This window comes from Oncorhynchus keta, chromosome 10 (genome assembly GCF_023373465.1).
Source record: "Oncorhynchus keta strain PuntledgeMale-10-30-2019 chromosome 10, Oket_V2, whole genome shotgun sequence".
Classification (NCBI taxonomy): Eukaryota; Metazoa; Chordata; class Actinopteri; order Salmoniformes; family Salmonidae; genus Oncorhynchus; species Oncorhynchus keta.
The window spans coordinates 5,167,809-5,188,744 of record NC_068430.1 but is presented as its reverse complement, the minus strand read 5'-3'; the positions used below and the strand labels follow the sequence as shown (position 1 = coordinate 5,188,744).

Sequence of the window (20,936 nt, the reverse complement as noted above, 5' to 3'; positions counted from 1 at the left end):
AGGCCTCTAATTTTCATCATGGGTACACGTCAACTATGACAGACGAAATGAGAAACAAAAATCCAGAAAATCACATTGTAGGATTTTTAATGAATTTATTTGCAAATTATGGTGGAAAATAAGTATCGCTGAAATCATTATCTGTCTTCTTAGCAATGTTTGCTACATTATCTAAGAAAATATCCATATTGGAAGTTGACTGAGCTGATGTGTACAGATTCTGATAAAACTGGGCAACACGCTGAGAGATTTCTTTTGGGTTTTCATTGGGAATATTATTAATCATTCATTTACATATGGAAGTCTTTTCGCCTGCCCTTTTTTCTAAATTAAAGAAATATTCTGTATTTTTCTCTCCCTCTTCCATCCATTTTCTTCTTGATCTCACAAACGCTCCCCGAGCCTTTTCCTCGAGGATACAGTCTAACTGCATGTGTAATGATGATAGCTCCACTAATTCCTGATTAGTTGGTTCATTTTGTTTTTGTATAATCCATTATTTCCTTTATGATGTCATATTCTTTCTCTCTCTCTTGGCTCAAGCAATTTCTTTCCCCATTGAAATAGCCAAAAGCCTTATATCAAATTTCATTAGCTCTCAGTAACTTCCAAATCAAATCAAATTGTATTGGTCGCATACACATGGTTAGCAGATGTTAATGCGAGTGTAGCGAAATGCTTGTGCTTCTAGTTCCGACCGTGAAGTAATATCTAACAAGTATCTAACAACTACCTTATACACGCAAGTGTAAAGGAGTGAATAAGAATATGTACCTATAAATATATGGATGAGCGATGGCCGAACGGCATAGGCAAGATGCAGTAGATGGTATAGAGTACAGTATATACATATGAGATGAGTAATGTAGCGTATGTAAACATTATATAAAGTGCCATTGCTTAAAGTGGCTAGTGATACATTTATTACATCAAGATGGCAAGATGCAGTAGATGGTATAGAGTACGGTATATACATATGAGATGAGTAATGTAGCATATGTAAACATTATATAAAGTGGCATTGCTTAAAGTGACTAGTGATACATTTATTACATCCATTTTTACGTTATTAAAGTGGCTAGAGATTTGAGTCAGCATGTTGGCAGCAGCCACTCAATGTTAGTGGTGGCTGTTTAACAGTCTGATGGCCTTGAGATAGAAGCTGTTTTTCAGTCTCTCGGTCCCAGCTTTGATGCACCTGTACTGACCTCGCCTTCTGGATGATAGCGGGGTGAACAGGCAGTGGCTCGGGTGGTTGTTGTCATAACACAGGCACAATTCCAGTATTTATCAATAATTCCTGCTAATTCCTGCTACTTCTTAAATACTTAATTCTCTAGTAATGTCTTATTCATTTTCCAGCAACCTTTACTAACTTTTTTTTGGTTGACAAACCGTGCATATTTATCTTTATTGAGATCCCTTTGTGGTCTTGTTAAAATCGATGGTTCAATCGAGACTGTATCAACCTTGTCGGCCATATCTTCAGGTATCAGCCAGAAATTAATACGGGATTGTATAGATACATCTTTGGTACTCCACGTAAACATAATCTTATCTTGGGTTCTTATGTCTCCAAATATCTAGAACACCTAACCTTAGACATATATTCCTTATCTCACAAACATAATTACTATCCTTAGGAGGCCATCTATCTAGATTATCATGTAATACTGTGTTAAAATCCCCACTACTTTGGCCAATGGATATTAAGACATCATTTTACTTAGTTTCCTGTCAATGTCTCTAAATAAAATACAGTACCTTGACTTGTTATGGGAAGTATTTACAACAGTGAATTGAACGTGGTTGACATCTACCAATAGTATAATCCATCTCCCTGTCTTCTTCTTCTTCATGCCTCAATATATGACCCTTAAAGTTGCCTTTTAAAATAGCGACACCTGCTGACCGATTTAGTACCAAATATCATTCTCACATTGACACCTCCAAAACGCAGTATCTTTGGAACAGGCGTGAGTTTTCTTTAATGAAATAGAAGTTGGCGCTTAGACAGCCAAGGATTTTGGATGTGAAAATCACGAAGGTATCAAGTTGATTTTGATTGGTCCAGCCAACGGAAACACCTCCAAACGGTGCCACCTCACAACACCAAATATGGAAGAGATGCAACCGAGATTTACGCAGTCTAAACTACCAACGATCACAGCAAATTAACGCCTTTATTTCATCAACCCTGTCAAGAACAAGTATATTAAGTAAACCGTGGTAGCCTTAACAGGATATTAAGGTTATAATATTGTAGAGATCTAATCTAAGGATTCGTTGTATGTCATTTATAATGACGTAGGGGCAGAGGGAAACTATTTTAACATTACTGTCACAGCACCCTTGTGAATCACCCCAACAGCTTGTGAAATCACAATTATTATATATGTGTACCTTTTTGTTTAACTAGGCAAGTCAGTTAAAGAACAAATTCTGATTTACAATGACGGCCAACACCGGCCAAACCCGGACGACGCCGGGCCAATTGTTCACCCCCGCCTATGGGACTACACAATCACAGCCAGTTGTGATACAGCCTGGATTCGAACCAGGGTGTCTGTATTGACACCTCTTGCATTGAGATGCAGTTCCTTAAGACTGCTGCGCCACTCGGGAGCACCACAATGATGACAAAAGGTTTACCTACTAATTGTTTGCCTCATTTTGAAAGGTCGTCGTGTTTTTCCGAGCCACTATAATGTAATTATGATGACATCTTCATCAGCGTCAATTGAGAACGCATTGAGTAGAACGCAACAATAATTAATAAAGAGAATCTTCATAACGACATTGTGACACAACGTGCAAAACCCATGAATAGCAGTATTTGTCCCAATTGAAAGCCAACAAATGACCGATCAATTTTCACCCTGTGATTGTTTATTTTGCTCTGTGTGTTTCTCCAGTGCTGGGAATACGGGGTACCGTTGTGCAGAGAGCTGGCTTTCCAGTATGAGACATTATACGACTACCAAAGCCTCAGCTGGATAAGGGTGAGTAGATGTTGTAGTCGCTGCAGATTGTGGGGTTTTAGGCCGGGATTCTGTATAAGCACTTTGTGACATCTGCTGATGTAAAAAAAAAAAAAAAAGAGCTTTATAAATATATTTGATCGATTGATTGATTGATTGATTGATTGATCGATTAATCGATTGATTGATTGATTGATTGATTGGTTGATCGATTGATTGATTGATTGATTGACTGATTGATTGATTGGTTGACTGATTGATTGATTGATTGATTGATTGATTGATTGATTGATTGATTGAGGTTAAAGGTCGCAACCTAACTTGAGTTACCAAGCTTTTCACCTAAATATACACCGGTGATGTGAATGGGAGAATTGCACAACATGTTTATTTTGTAGAACATAATAATGATTGTGTTTGGTCAGAAAATGGAAGCTGCTTACTATGACAGCATCATGGAGCAGCAACGTCTAGAGCCAGAGTTCTTCAGGGTGGGCTTCTACGGACGCAAGTTCCCCTTCTTCCTAAGAGTGAGTCAATCCAACTGTATGGGGCACATCTCAAATGACAGCCTATTCCCTACCCTAGGGCACATCTCAAATGACAGCCTATTCCCTACCCTAGGGCACATCTCAAATGACAGCCTATTCCCTACCCTAGGGCACATCTCAAATGACAGCCTATTCCCTACCCTAGGGCACATCTCAAATGACAGCCTATTCCCTACCCTAGGGCACATCTCAAATGACAGCCTATTCCCTACCCTAGGGCACATCTCAAATGACAGCCTATTCCCTACCCTAGGGCACATCTCAAATGACAGCCTATTCCCTACCCTAGGGCACATCTCAAATGACAGCCTATTCCCTAGGGCACATCTCAAATGACAGCCTATCCCCTACCCTAGGGCACATCTCAAATGACAGCCTATTCCCTAGATAGGGCACATCTCAAATGACAGCCTATTCCCTAGATAGGGCACATCTCAAATAACAGCCTATTCCCTACCCTAGGGCACATCACAAATGACAGCCTATTCCCTACCTAGGGCACATCTCAAATGACAGCCTATTCCCTACCCTAGGGCACATCTCAAATGACAGCCTATTCCCTACCCTGGAGGGGCACATCTCAAATAACAGCCTATTCCCTACCCTAGGGCACATCACAAATGACAGCCTATTCCCTACCCTAGGGCACATCTCAAATGACAGCCTATTCCCTACACGAGGGCACATCTCAAATGACAGCCTATTCCCTACCCTGGGGCACATCTCAAATGACAGCCTATTCCCTACCCTGGGGCACATCTCAAATGACAGCCTATTCCCTAGATAGGGCACATCTCAAATGACAGCCTATTCCCTAGATAGGGCACATCTCAAATGACAGCCTATTCCCTACCCTGGGGCACATCTCAAATGACAGCCTATGCCCTACCCTAGGGCACATCTCAAATGACAGCCTATTCCCTAGATAGGGCACATCTCAAATGACAGCCTATTCCCTAGATAGGGCACATCTCAAATGACAGCCTATTCCCTAGATAGGGCACATCTCAAATGACAGCCTATTCCCTAGATCAAATGACAGCCACATCTCAAATGACAGCCTATTCCCTAGATAGGGCACATCTCAAATGACAGCCTATTCCCTAGATAGGGCACATCTCAAATGACAGCCTATTCCCTAGATAGGGCACATCTCAAATAACAGCCTATTCCCTAGATAGGGCACATCTCAAATAACAGCCTATTCCCTAGATAGGGCACATCTCAAATGACAGCCTATTCCCTAGATAGGGCACATCTCAAATGACAGCCTATTCCCTAGATAGGGCACATCTCAAATGACAGCCTATTCCCTAGGGCACATCTCAAATGACAGCCTATTCCCTAGGGCACATCTCAAATAACAGCCTATTCCCTAGATAGGGCACATCTCAAATGACAGCCTATTCCCTAGATAGGGCACATCTCAAATGACAGCCTATTCCCTAGGGCACATCTCAAATGACAGCCTATTCCCTAGATAGGGCACATCTCAAATGACAGCCTATTCCCTAGATAGGGCACATCTCAAATGACAGCCTATTCCCTAGATAGGGCACATCTCAAATGACAGCCTATTCCCTAGATAGGGCACATCTCAAATGACAGCCTATTCCCTAGATAGGGCACATCTCAAATGACAGCCTATTCCCTAGATAGGGCACATCTCAAATGACAGCCTATTCCCTAGATAGGGCACATCTCAAATGACAGCCTATTCCCTAGATAGGGCACATCTCAAATGACAGCCTATTCCCTAGATAGGGCACATCTCAAATGACAGCCTATTCCCTAGATAGGGCACATCTCAAATGACAGCCTATTCCCTAGATAGGGCACATCTCAAATGACAGCCTATTCCTAGATAGGGCACATCTCAAATGACAGCCTATTCCCTAGATAGGGCACATCTCAAATGACAGCCTATTCATCCTAGATAGGGCACATCTCAAATGACAGCCTATTCCCTAGATAGGGCACATCTCAAATGACAGCCTATTCTCTAGATAGGGCACATCTCAAATGACAGCCTATTCCCTAGGGCACATCTCAAATGACAGCCTATTCCCTAGATAGGGCACATCTCAAATGACAGCCTATTCCCTAGATAGGGCACATCTCAAATGACAGCCTATTCCCTAGATAGGGCACATCTCAAATGACAGCCTATTCCCTAGATAGGGCACATCTCAAATGATCTCAAAGCCTATTCCCTAGAGATCTCAAATGCTAGATAGGGCACATCTCAAATGACAGCCTATTCCCTAGATAGGGCACATCTCAAATGACAGCCTATTCCCTAGATAGGGCACATCTCAAATGACAGCCTATTCCCTAGATAGGGCACATCTCAAATGACAGCCTATTCCCTAGATAGGGCACATCTCAAATGACAGCCTATTCTCTAGATAGGGCACATCTCAAATGACACCCTGGGGCACATCTCATATGACAGCCTATTCCCTAGATAGGGCACATCTCAAATGACAGCCTATTCCCTAGATAGGGCACATCTCAAATGACAGCCTATTCCCTAGATAGGGCACATCTCAAATGACAGCCTATTCCCTAGATAGGGCACTATTTCGGACCAGAGATACATAAGGAATACGGTGTCATTTGAGACACAATCAATGTCCTTATACTTTTGAATATTCTGGTTCTTCCATGTTGTGCCACTAGAACAAGGAGTTTGTCTGCCGCGGTCATGACTACGAACGGCTTGAAGCCTTCCAGCAAAGGATGCTGGGAGAATTCCCTCAAGCCATTGCCATGCAGCACCCTAATCAACCAGACGAGGCCATCTTACAGTGTGATGCCCAGTGTATCCTTCTGAAACAAAGTGAGAATGGGAACTGTTCTCTGTGTGTGTGTGTGTGTGTGTGTGTGTGTGTGTGTGTGTGTGTGTGTGTGTGTGTGTGTGTGTGTGTGTGTGTGTGTGTGTGTGTGTGTGTGTGTGTGTGTGTGTGTGTGTGTGTGTGTGTGTGTGTGTGTGTGTGTGTGTGTACACTGAGGAACACCTTCCTAATATTGAGTTGCACCCCCCTTTTTTGTCCTCAGAACAGCCTCAATTCGTCGGGGCAGGAACTCTACAAGGTGTTCGAAAGCGTTCCACAGGAACTCTACAAGGTGTCCAAAGCGTTCCACAGGGATGCTGGCAACATTTACATTACATTTAATGATTCCTCTTACAGTTGTGTCAAGATGGCTGAATGTAACCTTAGTAGTGGTGGACCATTCATCCATTAAGGCCACAAAATAAAACATTTTCTGTTGTGCGTAAACAGTGGCATGAAAAGTACTTGACAAAACCTGGTTTGCCTGTTTTTGTGCCTACAACACAAAGTAAAAGCCAGGTGCCTACATACCATAGTAGCCAAGAGTGACCTACTACCATTTGTAGCTTTGTGTTTATATCCTCAGTTTGGTGCCTACTATCTGTTGCCAGGTCAAAAAACCATAGTAGCCTGGTGCCTTCTACCATAGGAACCTGGTGCCTACTACCATAGGATGCCTGGTGCCTACTACCAATGCCTGGTGCCTACTACCATAGTAGCCTGGTGCCTACTACCATAGTAGCCTGGTGCCTAATGTCCTTTGGGTAGGTGGACCATTCTTGACCATAGTAAACTGGTGCCTCACTACCAGTGGCGCCTGCAGTTCCTACAAACCATGTAGCCTGGTGCCTACTACCATAGTAGCCTGGTGCCTACTACCATAGTAGCCTGGTGCCTACTACCATAGTAGCCTGGTGCCTTCTACCATAGTAGCCTGGTGCCTACTACCATAGTAGCCTGGTGCCTACTACCATAGTAGCCTGGTGCCTACTACCATAGTAGCCTGGTGCCTACTACCATAGTAGCCTGGTGCCTACTACCATAGTAGCCTGGTGCCTACTACCATAGTAGCCTGGTGCCTACTACCATAGTAGCCTGGTGCCTACTACCATAGTAGCCTGGTGCCTACTACCATAGTAGCCTGGTGCCTACTACCATAGCCCGTTTAAAGGCAGTTGTCTTGTCCATTCATCCTCTGAATGACACAATACTTACACAATCCATGTCTCAATTGTCTCAAGAATTAAAAATCCTTATTTAACCCTGTCTCCTCTACACTGATTGAAAGTGGATTTGACAAGTGACATCAATAAGGGATCATAGCTTTCACCTGGATTCACCTGGAGTCTATGTCTGGCCAGGTTTTCTTAATGTGTTGTACACTTGGTGTATATGTATGTGTGTGTGGTTGAGTGATTGCATCATACTTGCTCACATGTATGTGTATTCCAAATGGAAAACACACTCCCACCCAGGCATCTTTTCCTTGACGCGGTACCTCTCAGACCTGCAGATCTATGCGGTGACGCCGGTTCCGGAGAATGTCAAAATTCTCCAAATGGACCGCGTTCCAGACCGCATCAAGAGCTTCTACCGTGTCAACAACGTGCGCCGCTTTCGATACGACCGGCCCTTCCACAAAGGATCCAAAGACCGAGAGAACGAGTTCAAGAGCTTGTGGATCGAGAGGACTACGCTGATCCTCACACATCCTCTTCCTGGTATCTCCCGCTGGTTTGAGGTGGAGAAGAGAGAGCTGGTGAGTGACACTACATAGCCGTGACAGTAATACTGTAGCTCAGTTGGTAGCGTATGGTGGGTTCCATTCCCCGGAACACCCATGTGTAAAATGCATGTCGTTTTTGGATGAAAGTTTCCGTGAAATGGCTTATATTATTATTAGACCTGTGTTGGTGCTTTGGTACTGCAGATGGAAACAAGTGTTACATCTGTCTGTGATGTGGATGTAATGTAGCGTGCATGAGAGCATCAGCTGTTCCCGGGACGACGAAGGCTAAATTACTTCTATGCTCGCTTAGAGGCAAGTAACACTGAAACATGCATGAGAGCCTCAGCTGTTCTGGATGACTGTGTGATCATGCTCTCCGCAGCCGATGTGAGCAAGACCTTTAAACAGGTCAACATTCACAAAGCCGCAGGGCCAAACGGATTACGAGGTCGTGAACTCAAAACAAGCGCGGACCAACTGTCAAGTGTCTTCACTGACATTTTCAACCTCTCCCTGACCGAGTCTGTAGTACCTACATGTTTCAAGCAGACCACCATAGTCCCTGTGCCCAAGAGTGCGAAGGTAACCTGCCTAAATGACTACCGCACCGTAGCGCTCACGTCAGTAGCCATGAAGTTTTTGAAAGGCTGGTCATGGCTCACATCAACACAATCATCCTGGAAAAGCTAGACCCTCTCCAATTGGAATACCGTCCCAACAGATCCACAGATGACACAATCTCAATCACACTCCACACTGCCCTTTCCCACCTGGACAAAAGGAACACCTTTGTGAAATGCTGTTCATTGACTACAGCATTCAACACCATAGTGCCCTCAAAGCTCATCACTAAGGACCCTGGGACACCTCCCTCTGCAACTGGATCCTGGACTTCCTGATGGGCTGCCCCCAGGTGGTGAGGGTAGGTAACAACACATCCGCCACGCTGATCCTTAACCCGGGGGTCCTTCAGGGATGCGTGCTCAGTCCCCTCCTGTATTCCCTGTTCACCCACGACTGCGTGGCCAAGCACAACTCCAACACCATCATTAACCTTGCAGACAACACAGTTGTTTTCCTGATCACTGACAATGACGAGACAGCTGATGACACAACAGTGGTATGCCTGACCACCGACAACTATGAGACGGTCTATAGGGAGGAGGTCAGAAATCTGGCCGTGTGGTGCCAAGACAACAACCTCTCCCTAAATGTGAGGAAGTCAAAGGAGATGATCGTGGACTACAGGAAAAGGAGACTCCAGTCATCGAAGTCGTGGACTGTTCTCTCTGCTGCCGCACGGCAAGCAGTACCGGAGCCCCAAGTCAAGGACCAAATGGGCTCCTTAACAGCTTCTACCACCAAGTCATGAGACTGCTGAAGAATTAATCAAATGGGCTCCTTAACAGCTTCTACCACCAAGTCATGAGACTGCTGAAGAATTAATCAAATGGGCTCCTTAACAGCTTCTACCACCAAGTCATGAGACTGCTGAAGAATGAATCAAATGGGCTCCTTAACAGCTTCTACCACCAAGTCATGAGACTGCTGAAGAATTAATCAAATGGGCTCCTTAACAGCTTCTACCACCAAGTCATGAGACTGCTGAAGAATTAATCAAATGGGCTCCTTAACAGCATCTACCACCAAGTCATGAGACTGCTGAAGAATTAATCAAATGGGCTCCTTAACAGCTTCTACCACCAAGTCATGAGACTGCTGAAGAATTAATCAAATGGGCTCCTTAACAGCTTCTACCACCAAGTCATGAGACTGCTGAAGAATTAATCAAATTAACAGCTTCTACCACCAAGTCATGAGACTGCTGAAGAATTAATCAAATGGGCTCCTTAACAGCTTCTACCACCAAGTCATGAGACTGCTGAAGAATTAATCAAATGGGCTCCTTAACAGCTTCTACCACCAAGTCATGAGACTGCTGAAGAATTAATCAAATGGGCTCCTTAACAGCTTCTACCACCAAGTCATGAGACTGCTGAAGAATGAATCAAATGGGCTCCTTAACAGCTTCTACCACCAAGTCATGAGACTGCTGAAGAATTAATCAAATGGGCTCCTTAACAGCTTCTACCACCAAGTCATGAGACTGCTGAAGAATTAATCAAATGGCCACCAGGACTATTTACATTGACCCCCTTTGTTTTTACGCTACTCGCTGTTTATTATCCATGAATAGTAACTTTACCCCCACCTACATGTACAAATGACCTCGACTAACCTGTATCCCCACACAATGACTCGGTATATAGCCTCGTTATTGTTATTGTCATTTTGTGTTACTTTTGATTGTATTTTTATTACTTTAGTTAATTTAGTAAATATTTTATTAACTTGAACTTGTGCTGCATTTTTGGTTAAGGGCTTGTAAGTCAGGATTTCTTTTGTATTCGGAGAATGTGACAAATAAAATGTGGAAGTCAGTCCTCTGCTTCCTCTTCCTCCTCCTCAGGTCCTGTTACAGTACTTCTGTTGTGTGTGTTGTCTAGGTGGAGGTAAGTCCTCTGGAGAATGCCATCTACGTGGTGGAGAACAAGAACCATGAGCTGCGGACCCTGATCAGCCAGTACCAACACAAGCAGCTCCATGGCAACATCAACCTGCTGTCCATGTGTCTCAATGGGGTCATTGACGCTGCCGTCAACGGGGGCATCGCCAGATACCAGGAGGTAGGTGCCACCATAGAGCAGGGGAGAGTCCTCATAAGAGTGAATTTCATAAAAATAGTCCAATATTTAAAAATGTTACCTTTATAGATAAAACTTTACTAAATATATTCACGTCACCAAATAATTTATTAAAACACATTTTTTGTCAATGAAGGTCTACAGTAGCCTCTACAGTAGCCTCAACAGCACTCTGTAGGGTAGCACCATGGTGTAGCCGGAGGACAGCTATCCTCCGTCCTCCTCTGGTTACATTGACTTCAATACACAACCTAGGAGGCTCTTGGTTCTTACCCCCTTCCATAGACTTTCACAGTAATTATGACAACTTCCAGAGGACGTCTTCCAACCTATCAGAGCTCTTGCAGCATGAACTGACATGTTGTTCACCCAATCAAATTAATCTAGTACTGAAAGTATAAGCTACAGCTAGCTAGCACTGCAGTGCATAAAATATGGTGAGTAGTTGACTCAGAGAGAGAGATAGAGAGTAGTTGATCAGTTTTTAACAAATTAATTTCTTCCAAAATTAAGGAGGAGAGAGAGAGACCTATATTTGGTTCTATTTTTTAACTTTCCCTTTCCCTTAGCTAGAAAATGCTGCTAGCTAGTTTGCCTAACCAGCACAAAGTGAGTGTGATGCTATGTTAGTTAGCTGGCTAGGGCTATCCAACACTGGAACTCTTCCAAGTTGGGTTTTATTAATTTATTGCCACTGAGGCCCGTCGGTGTAACTGCTAAACTGCTTGCTGCTGACTGTACACTGTACTGCGTGATTGTAGCGGGTTTACTAATGTATTAGTTCTGGAAACTATGTTCACTATGATGTTAATACGATGACAACGATGTAGGCTTGGTGTAGCAGTTAGCGGTTATGATATGAAGGTTTGTCTTGGAAAGGTTTATTCGTCTGGTCGCAGACCGCTGATGCACTGAAGTCCACAAGCAAAGGGAAAAGGTGCGAGGACATCGTGCAGATGTGAGAAGGAATACAACGAAGAAGGGATCATGCTTTTTTACGTGGTTTCTATGAAAGTGAACTGTGTGTGCGTGTGATCAGGGGTGTATTAATTTAGCCGATTCTGTAAAAAAAAAAAAATAATCTTAAACTGAAACAATTGGAATGAAACTGGGATAAACATAACTGAATTTGTTCAATAAAAAACTCTGTCTTTTCAAATGCAGACACATTTTGTCCTAAACCTGAAGAGTGGAGGGGAAGCATGTAGATGATGAACAGCAGGGGTCCCAGGACTAAACCTTGAGGCATGCATTGGTTGACAGGGGCTGGGGTGGATGAACAGCAGGGGTCCCAGGCCTAAACCTTGAGGTCATGCCTTGGTTGACAGGGGCTGGGGTGGATGAACAGCAGGGGTCCCAGGGCTAAACCATGAGGCATGCCTTGGTTGACAGGGGCTGGGGTGGATGAACAGCAGGGGTCCCAGGACTAAACCTTGAGGCATGCCTTGGTTGACAGGGGCTGGGGTGGATGAACAGCAGGGGTCCCAGGGCTAAACTTTGAGGCATGCCTTGGTTGATAGGGGCTGGAGTCTCTGAGGAACACAAAACTCTTGCTTGTTTTAGAATATACTTTGGGGGGTATTTTCTTTGATATACCGTCCCCTTACATCCCGTATGTCTGTCTGTCTTGTCTCTCTCTCAACCAGGCCTTCTTTGATAAGGAGTACATCAGCAGCCACCCAGAAGACACAGAGAAGATCACTGCCCTCAAAGACCTCATGCAGGAACAGGTACAGTCTTGGTCTGTCTGTATCTTATCTGTTTGTATCTTAATGTTGAGATCAAATTAAAACGTGGCAATAAACTGAAACACACTGAAGCTGTTGCTGTCTGCTGTTGTAGGTTTACATCCTGGGGTCGGGGCTTGCGGTCCATGACAAGCTGGTGCACCCTGAAATGCGTCCCCTGCACAAGAAGCTGATAGATCAGTTCCAGATGATGAGGAGCAGTCTCTATGTGAGTGACTTTTTCAGCAGTCTCTATGTCAGTGGCTTTTTTCAGCAGTCTCTCAAGATGTGTCCTTTGAGCCTTATCCACTTCTGTCTGGTGAAGTTGTTTCTAGAAGTATCTTCAGTCAGATATTCAATCATACACATAAATCTCCAGAGAGCGTTTTCCGCACTACTTGCCGGATGGAGGGATGCTGACAAGTGGTTTAAGGAACCGGCAGTCCCATGCTGTGACCCGGTTATTGCAGACGGTACAACAGGCTCAGAAATCATTCAGTACAGGACTGACACTTTCTACATCTAGACTAGGGTCAACTCCACTTTCTACATCTAGACAAGGGCCAACTCCACTTTCTACATCTAGACAAGGGTCAACTCCACTTTCTACATCTAGACAAGGGTCAACTCCACTTTCTACATCTAGACAAGGGTCAACTCCATTTTCTACATCTAGACTAGGGTCAACTTCACTTTCTACATCTAGACAAGGGTCAACTCCACTTTCTACATCTAGACTAGGGTCAACTTCACTTTCTACATCTAGACTAGGGTCAACTTCACTTTCTACATCTAGACTAGGGTCAACTCCACTTTCTACATCTAGACAAGGGTCAACTTCACTTTCTACATCTAGACAAGAGTCAACTCCACTTTCTACATCTAGACTAGGGTCAACTTCCCTTTCTACATCTAGACTAGGGTCAACTTCACTTTCTACATCTAGACAAGGGTCAACTCCACTTTCTACATCTAGACAAGGGTCAACTCCACTTTCTACATCTAGACTAGGGTCAACTCCACTTTCTACATCTAGACAAGTTCCACAGACATGTGACTAACAGAAATGGAATAATGTGTCCCTGAACAAAGGGGGGGGGTTAAAATCAAAAGTAACAGTCACTATCTGGTGTGGCCACCAGCTGCATTAAGTACTGCAGTGCATCTCCTCCTCATGGACTGCACCGGATTTGCCAGTTCTTGCTGTGAGATGTTACCCCACTCTTCCACCAAGGCACCTGCAAGTTCCCAGACATTTTGGGGGGGAATGTCCCTAGCCCTCACCCTCCGATCCAACAGGTCCCAGATGTGCTCAATGGTATTGAGATCACGGCTCTTCGCTGACCATGGCAGAACACTGACATTCCTGTCTTGCAGGAAATCACACACAGAACGAGCAGTATGGCTGATGGAATTGTCATGCTGGAGGGTCACGTCAGGATGAGCCTGCAGGAAGGGTACCACATGAGGGACGAAGATTTCTTCCATGTAACGCACAGCGTTGAGATTGCCTGCAATGGCAACAAGCTCAGTCCGATGATGCTGTGACACACCGCCCCAGACCATGATGGACCCTCCACCTCCAAATCGATCCCGCTCCAGAGTACAGGCCTCGGTGTAACGCTCATTCCTTCGATGATAAAAGCGAATCCGACCATCACCCCTGGTGAGACAGAACCGCAACTCATCAGTGAAGTCCTGTCTCATCAGCCAGTCCTGTCTGGTCCAATGACGGTGGGTTTGTGCCCATAGGCGACGTTGTTGCTGGTGATGTCTTACAACAGGCCTACAAGCCCTCAGTCCAGCCTCTCTCAGCCTATTGAGGACCTGCCTTACAACAGGCCTACAAGCCCTCAGTCCAGCCTCTCTCAGCCTATTGAGGACCTGCCTTACAACAGGCCTACAAGCCCTCAGTCCAGCCTCTCTCAGCCTATTGAGGACCTGCCTTACAACAGGCCTACAAGCCCTCAGTCCAGCCTCTCTCAGCCTATTGAGGACCTGCCTTACAACAGGCCTACAAGCCCTCAGTCCAGCCTCTCTCAGCCTATTGAGGACCTGCCTTACAACAGGCCTACAAGCCCTCAGTCCAGCCTCTCTCAGCCTATTGAGGACCTGCCTTACAACAGGCCTACAAGCCCTCAGTCCAGCCTCTATCAGCCTATTGCGGACAGTCTGAGCACTGATGGAGGGATTGTAAATTCCTGGTGTAACTCGGGCAGTTGTTGTTGCCATCCTGTACCTGTCCCGCAGGTGTCATGTTCAGATGTACCGATCCTGTGCAGGTGTTGTTACACGTGGTCTGCCACTGCGAGGATGATCAGCTGTCCGTCCTGTCTCCCTGTAGCTCTGTCTCAGGCATCTCACAGTACGGACATTGGAATTTATTGCCCTAGCCACATCTTTATGCCTCCTTGCAGCATGCCTAAGGCACGTTCTCGCAGATGAGCAGGGACCCTGGAAATCTTTATTTTGGTGTTTTTCAGAATCAGTAGAAAGGCCTCTTTAGTGTCCTAAGTTTTCATAAATGTGACCTTAATTGCCTACCGTCTGTAAGCTGTTCGTGTCTTAACGACCGTTGTTCCACAGGCGCATGTTCATTAATTGTTTATGGTTCATTGAACAAGCATGGGAAACAGTGTTTAAACCCTTTACAATGAAGTTATTTGGATTTTTACGAATTATCTTTGAAAGACGGGGTCCTGAAAAAGGGACGTTTATTTAGTGCTTTCTCTCTCTACAGGGTCTGCCGGGACTGGACAAGCTGAGTCCTGCCTGTTCTAGTGTCAGCACCACAAGAGGCATCCTGGCTACGCACAGCCCCATGAGCCCTGACAGCTTCAAACTCATTCACAGGCACAGGTGAGGCATACACACAGATATATGGTCACACATACACACAGAGATATGGTCACACACACACACACAGAGATATGGTCACACACACACACACACAGATATATGGTCACACACACACAGAGATATGGTCACACACACACACACAGAGATATGGTCACACACACACACACACACACACACACACAGATATGGTCACACACACACACACAGAGATATGGTCACATACACACAGATATATGGTCACATACACACAGAGATATGGTCACACACACACAGAGATATGGTCACACACACACACAGATATATGGTCACACACACACACACGGATATATGGTCACACACACACAGATATATGGTCACACACACACAGATATATGGTCACACACACACAGATATATGGTCACACACACACAGATATATGGTCACACACACACAGATATATGGTCACACACACATACACAGATATGGTCACACACACACAGATATATGGTCACACACACACACAGATATATGGTCACACACACACAGATATATGGTCACACACACACAGATATATGGTCACACACACACACACAGATATGGTCACACACACACACACGGATGATATGGTCACACACACACAGAGATATGGTCACACACACACACAGAGAGATATGGTCACACACACACAGATATGTCACACTCACAGATATGGTCACACACACACACAGATATGGTCACACACACAGATATGGTCCACACACAGATATATGGTCACACACAGATATGGTCACACACACATACACAGATATGGTCACACACGCAGGCATGCATACAATTCCCTTCCTCTACCACAGGTGATTTCAGTGCTCTCACGAGTCACGGCACAAATCTTCCTTCCCTCCCACCCCTCCCCGAACCTTCTCTCCCTCCAACCCCTCCCCAACCTTTCCTCCCTCCCTCCCACCCCTCTCCAACCCTCCCTTCCTCCCTCCCTCCCTCCCTCCCTCCCTCCCTCCCTCCCTCCCTCCCTCCCTCCCTCCCTCCCTCCAACCCATCCCCAACCTTCCCTCCCTCCCTCCCTCCCTACCCCTCCCTCCCTCCCTCCCTCCCTCCCTCCAACCCATCCCCAACCTTTCCTCACCCCTCTCTCCACCCCTCACTCCCCCTCTCCACAACCCTCCCTCTCCATTCTCCCTCTCCTCTCCCCTCCCCCCTCTCTCTCTCCCCCAGTCCACTGAATCTGCTGGGGTCTACCCGCCAGTCGTCCTCCTCCCTGTCCTCTCACACCTCCAGCGAGACGGGTAACCTGGTGATCCTGACGGACAGCGTGGTGATGGAACACCCCGAGGACGTCTACCGTATGCAGGTCTGTCTCTACGCCAGGGCAGTGCCTGCTGTACCCGCTGTACCATACCCGCTGTACCCACCTCACTGTACCGAACCCACCTCACTGTACTCTACCTGCTGTACCCACCTCAATGTACCGAACCCACCTCACTGTACTCTACCTGCTGTACCCACCTCAATGTACTGTACCCGCTGTACCATACCCACTGTACCCACCTCAATGTACCGAACCCACCTCACTGTACTCTACCTGCTGTACCCACCTCAATGTACTGTACCCGCTGTACCCACCTCAATGTACTGTACCCACTGTACCCACCTCACTGTACTGTACCCACCTCACTGTACTGTACCCACCTCACTGTACCATACCCACTGTACCCACCTCACTGTACTGTACCCACCTCACTGTACCGTACCCACTGTACCCACCTCACTGTACTGTACCCACCTCACTGTACTGTACCCACCTCACTGTACTGTACCCACCCTCACTGTACCGTACCCACTGTACCCACCTCACTGTACTGTACCCACCTCACTGTACTGTACCCACCTCACTATACTCTACCCACTGTACCCACCTCACTGTACCCACCTCACTGTAACCACCTCACTGTACCCACCTCACTATACTCTACCCACTGTACTCACCTCACTGTAGCCACCTCATCTTACCCACCTCACCTCGCTGTACTGTATCCACCTTACTGTACCGTACCCACTGTACCCACCTCACTGTAATGTACCCACCAATGTACCGTACCCACTGTACCCACCTCACTGTACCCACCTCACTATACTGTATCCACTGTACCCACCTCACTGTACCCACCTCACTATACTGTATCCACTGTACCCACCTCACTGTACCCACCTCACTGTACCCACCTCACTATACTGTATCCACTGTACCCACCTCACTGTACCCACCTCACTATACTGTATCCACTGTACCCACCTCACTGTACTGTACCCACTGTACCCACCTCACTGTACTGTACCTGCTGTACCCACCTAACTGTGCTGTACCCATCTCACTGTACTGTACCTGCTGTACCCACCTAACTGTACTGTACCCACCTCACTGTACTGTACCTGCTGTACCCACCTCACTGTGTTGTACCCACCTCACTGTACTGTACCTGCTGTACCCACCTCACTGTGCTGTACCCACCTCACTGTACTGTACCTGCTGTACCCACCTCACTGTGCTGTACCCACCTCACTGTACTGTACCTGCTGTACCCACCTAACTGTACTGTACCCACCTCACTGTGCTGTACCCACCTCACTGTACTGTACCCACCTCACTGTACCTGTAATCTCCTTCGCATGATGGATAATAAAGTTATTTTATAATTCCTATTCCCACAGAAGACTCTGCCCAGTGAAATACAGTTAACTATCTGCTTAGTAAGGGCCAGATGCTAAATTAGATCTGCATGGGGAACACAGAAAGTCTATGGTCCTAAATGACTACAGGAGAAGCTGATAAAGTTGCTGACTGCTAAAATCACAATGACTCTGCATTGGTTGGTAGAGGTCCTTTACTTCTATTTAACAGTCAAGAGATTATTTCTGGAATAAAGTAAACCTTGTTTTCTGGCCCATTTACTGTAAATAATCTGGTTTCTGTCTCATTTTACTGTAAATAATCTGGTTTCTGTCTCATTTTACTGTAAATAATCTGGTTTCTGGCTCATTTACTGTAAGTATATTTTCTCTTTCTTGTCTCAGCCCAGTCCTTCGTCCTCCAGTCTGAGCTCCACCCACTCAGCCCCCTCCCAGATGATGAACTCTGCCCCCAACAGTATCAGAGGTAGGTTGTCTACTGTAGTCAGATCATACTAGCAATGGGTTCAAACCCCTACTTTGTGTGGCTAGTTTCGATGCTCTGATCTCTGTCTCCTCTCAGTATCTCTGTCTCCTCTCAGTATCTCTGTCTCCTCTCAGTATCTCTGTCTCCTCTCAGTATCTCTGTCTCCTCTCAGTATCTCTGTCTCCTCTCAGTATCTCTGTCTCCTCTCAGTATCTCTGTCTCCTCTCAGTATCTCTGTCTCCTCTCAGTATCTCTGTCTCCTCTCAGTATCTCTGCCTCCTCTCAGTATCTCTGTCTCCTCTCAGTATCTCTGTCTCCTCTCAGTATCTCTGTCTCCTCTCAGTATCTCTGTCTCCTCTCAGTATCTCTGTCTCCTCTCAGTATCTCTGTGTTCTCTATCTCTGTCTCCTCTCAGTATCTCTGTCTCCTCTCAGTATCTCTGTCTCCTCTCAGTATCTCTGTCTCCTCTCAGTATCTCTGTCTCCTCTCAGTATCTCTGTCTCCTCTCAGTATCTCTGTCTCCTCTCAGTATCTCTGTCTCCTCTCAGTATCTCTGTCTCAGTATCTCTGTCAGTATGCTCAGGATCTCTGTCTCCTCTCAGTATCTCTGTCTCCTCTCTCTGTCTCCTCTCAGTATCTCTGTCTCCTCTCAGTATCTCTGCCTCCTCTCAGTATCTCTGTCTCCTCTCAGTATCTCTGCCTCCTCTCAGTATCTCTGTCTCCTCTCAGTATCTCTGCCTCCTCTCAGTATCTCTGTCTCCTCTCAGTATCTCTGCCTCCTCTCAGTATCTCTGTCTCCTCTCAGTATCTCTGTCTCCTCTCAGTATCTCTGTCTAATTTCGATGCTCTGTTCCTCTCTGTGTCCTCTGCCCTCTGTGGTAGGTTCCCCGTCGCTGCCAGAAAAATACAGACACAACCGTGAGATGTTGATGCTGCTGCCTCTGCACCGTGAGAGACCCAGCTCCGCTATGTACCCCAACATCACTGAAAACGGACAGGTACAGCTACTGTTGTTCCATTGTCCCACGCTTGTCCGCTTCGCTTCAATCTCTATCTTCTCTGGGCCCTTATCCACAAAGAATCTCAGAGTATTAGTGCTGATCTAGGATCAGTTCCCCCCTTTGTTTTCCTTTTTAGATCATAATCAGTATGATTATATGGGCAGATCCTAGGTCAGTACTCCTTGTACTCTGCTTCAATCACTATCTCTTTAGATCTTCCTATTGGAATGTAGTACTTTCTGGTACTGCCAGAGTAGGATGACCCTTATCTCTGGGTCTGGTACCTCTCCTTATGTTCTTCCTGTTCCTGCTTGCTTTCTTTAGGCCAGGTAATTGGGGGTGGCAGGGTAGCCTAGTGGTTAGAGAGTTGGACTAGTAACCGGAAGGTTGAAAGTTCAAACCCCCGAGCCGACAAGGTACAAATCTGTCATTCTGCCCCTGAACAGGCAGTTAACCCACTATTCCTAGGCTGTCATTGAAAATAAGAATTTGTTTTTAACTGACTTAAAGGTTAAATTAAAAATGTAATTAAAAAATTAAAATTGTAAAAAAATAAAAACTTTTGTGACAACTGCTGATGCAAAAACAAAAAAAAAGGTCTTTATAAATACCTTTTCATTTGGTTCATTGATTGGTTGATGTGTCTTTTCTGTGTCTCCAGCCAACTAACTTCCAGCGAGCGTTGTTCCATCAGGTGATTGGTCCGTGCAAGCCCTGTAGCGACCCGAACCTGTCCGTAGCGGAGAAAGGTACTGTTGTCCTGCCTGTCCTCAGCTTATTGCCCTTCAGTCTGTTGCGTTAGACTTACAGAACTTGGCCTATATATATATATATAAGGGACATCACTGCGTACGTCTGATGATAGTCTGGAAGTAGTTCTGTTGCTGCGTTGACTAAAATACTAAATTCATGAGTGCAGACATTCTGTCAGTCTGTCTGTCTATAATACTTCATCACACCCCTTCCATCTCTTCTGTCAGTCTGTCTGTAATACTTCATCACACCCCTTCCATCTCTTCTGTCTGTAATACTTCATCACACACCTTCCATCTCTTGTCTCTGTCTGTAATCCTTCATCACATCACTGAAAACGGACAGGTATCTCTTCTGTCTCTGTCTGTAATCCTTCATCACACACCTTCCATCTCTTCTCTTCTGTCACACACCTGTAATCCTTCATCACACACCTTCCATCTCTTCTGTCTGTAATACTTCATCACACACCTTCCATCTCTTCTGTCTGTAATCCTTCATCCCACACCTTCCATCTCTTCTGTCAGTCTGTCTGTAATCCTTCATCCCACACCTTCCGTCTCCTCTGTCAGTCTGTCTGTAATCCTTCATCCCACACCTTCCATCTCTTCTGTCTGTAATCCTTCATCACACACCTTCCATCTC

The 20,936-nt window shown here is 45.6% G+C and overlaps 1 protein-coding gene across 7 annotated transcripts in view; it reads left to right on the top strand.

Moving 5' to 3' along the window:
- The window catches only part of LOC118389600 (dedicator of cytokinesis protein 3-like), a 454,681-nt gene that overhangs the window by 412,227 nt on the left and 21,518 nt on the right, over positions 1-20,936 (top strand). For all 7 annotated transcript variants that reach the window (XM_052526213.1, XM_052526214.1, XM_052526211.1 and 4 more), the window contains 12 exons: positions 2,916-3,002; positions 3,407-3,511; positions 6,215-6,356; positions 7,875-8,128; positions 10,606-10,785; positions 12,450-12,533; positions 12,646-12,759; positions 15,271-15,389; positions 16,599-16,734; positions 18,456-18,537; positions 19,420-19,535; positions 20,200-20,287. In XM_052526213.1, the coding sequence (XP_052382173.1) occupies positions 2,916-3,002; positions 3,407-3,511; positions 6,215-6,356; positions 7,875-8,128; positions 10,606-10,785; positions 12,450-12,533; positions 12,646-12,759; positions 15,271-15,389; positions 16,599-16,734; positions 18,456-18,537; positions 19,420-19,535; positions 20,200-20,287 (1,507 nt within the window). The remainder of the gene's footprint in view (positions 1-2,915; positions 3,003-3,406; positions 3,512-6,214; positions 6,357-7,874; positions 8,129-10,605; positions 10,786-12,449; positions 12,534-12,645; positions 12,760-15,270; positions 15,390-16,598; positions 16,735-18,455; positions 18,538-19,419; positions 19,536-20,199; positions 20,288-20,936) is intronic.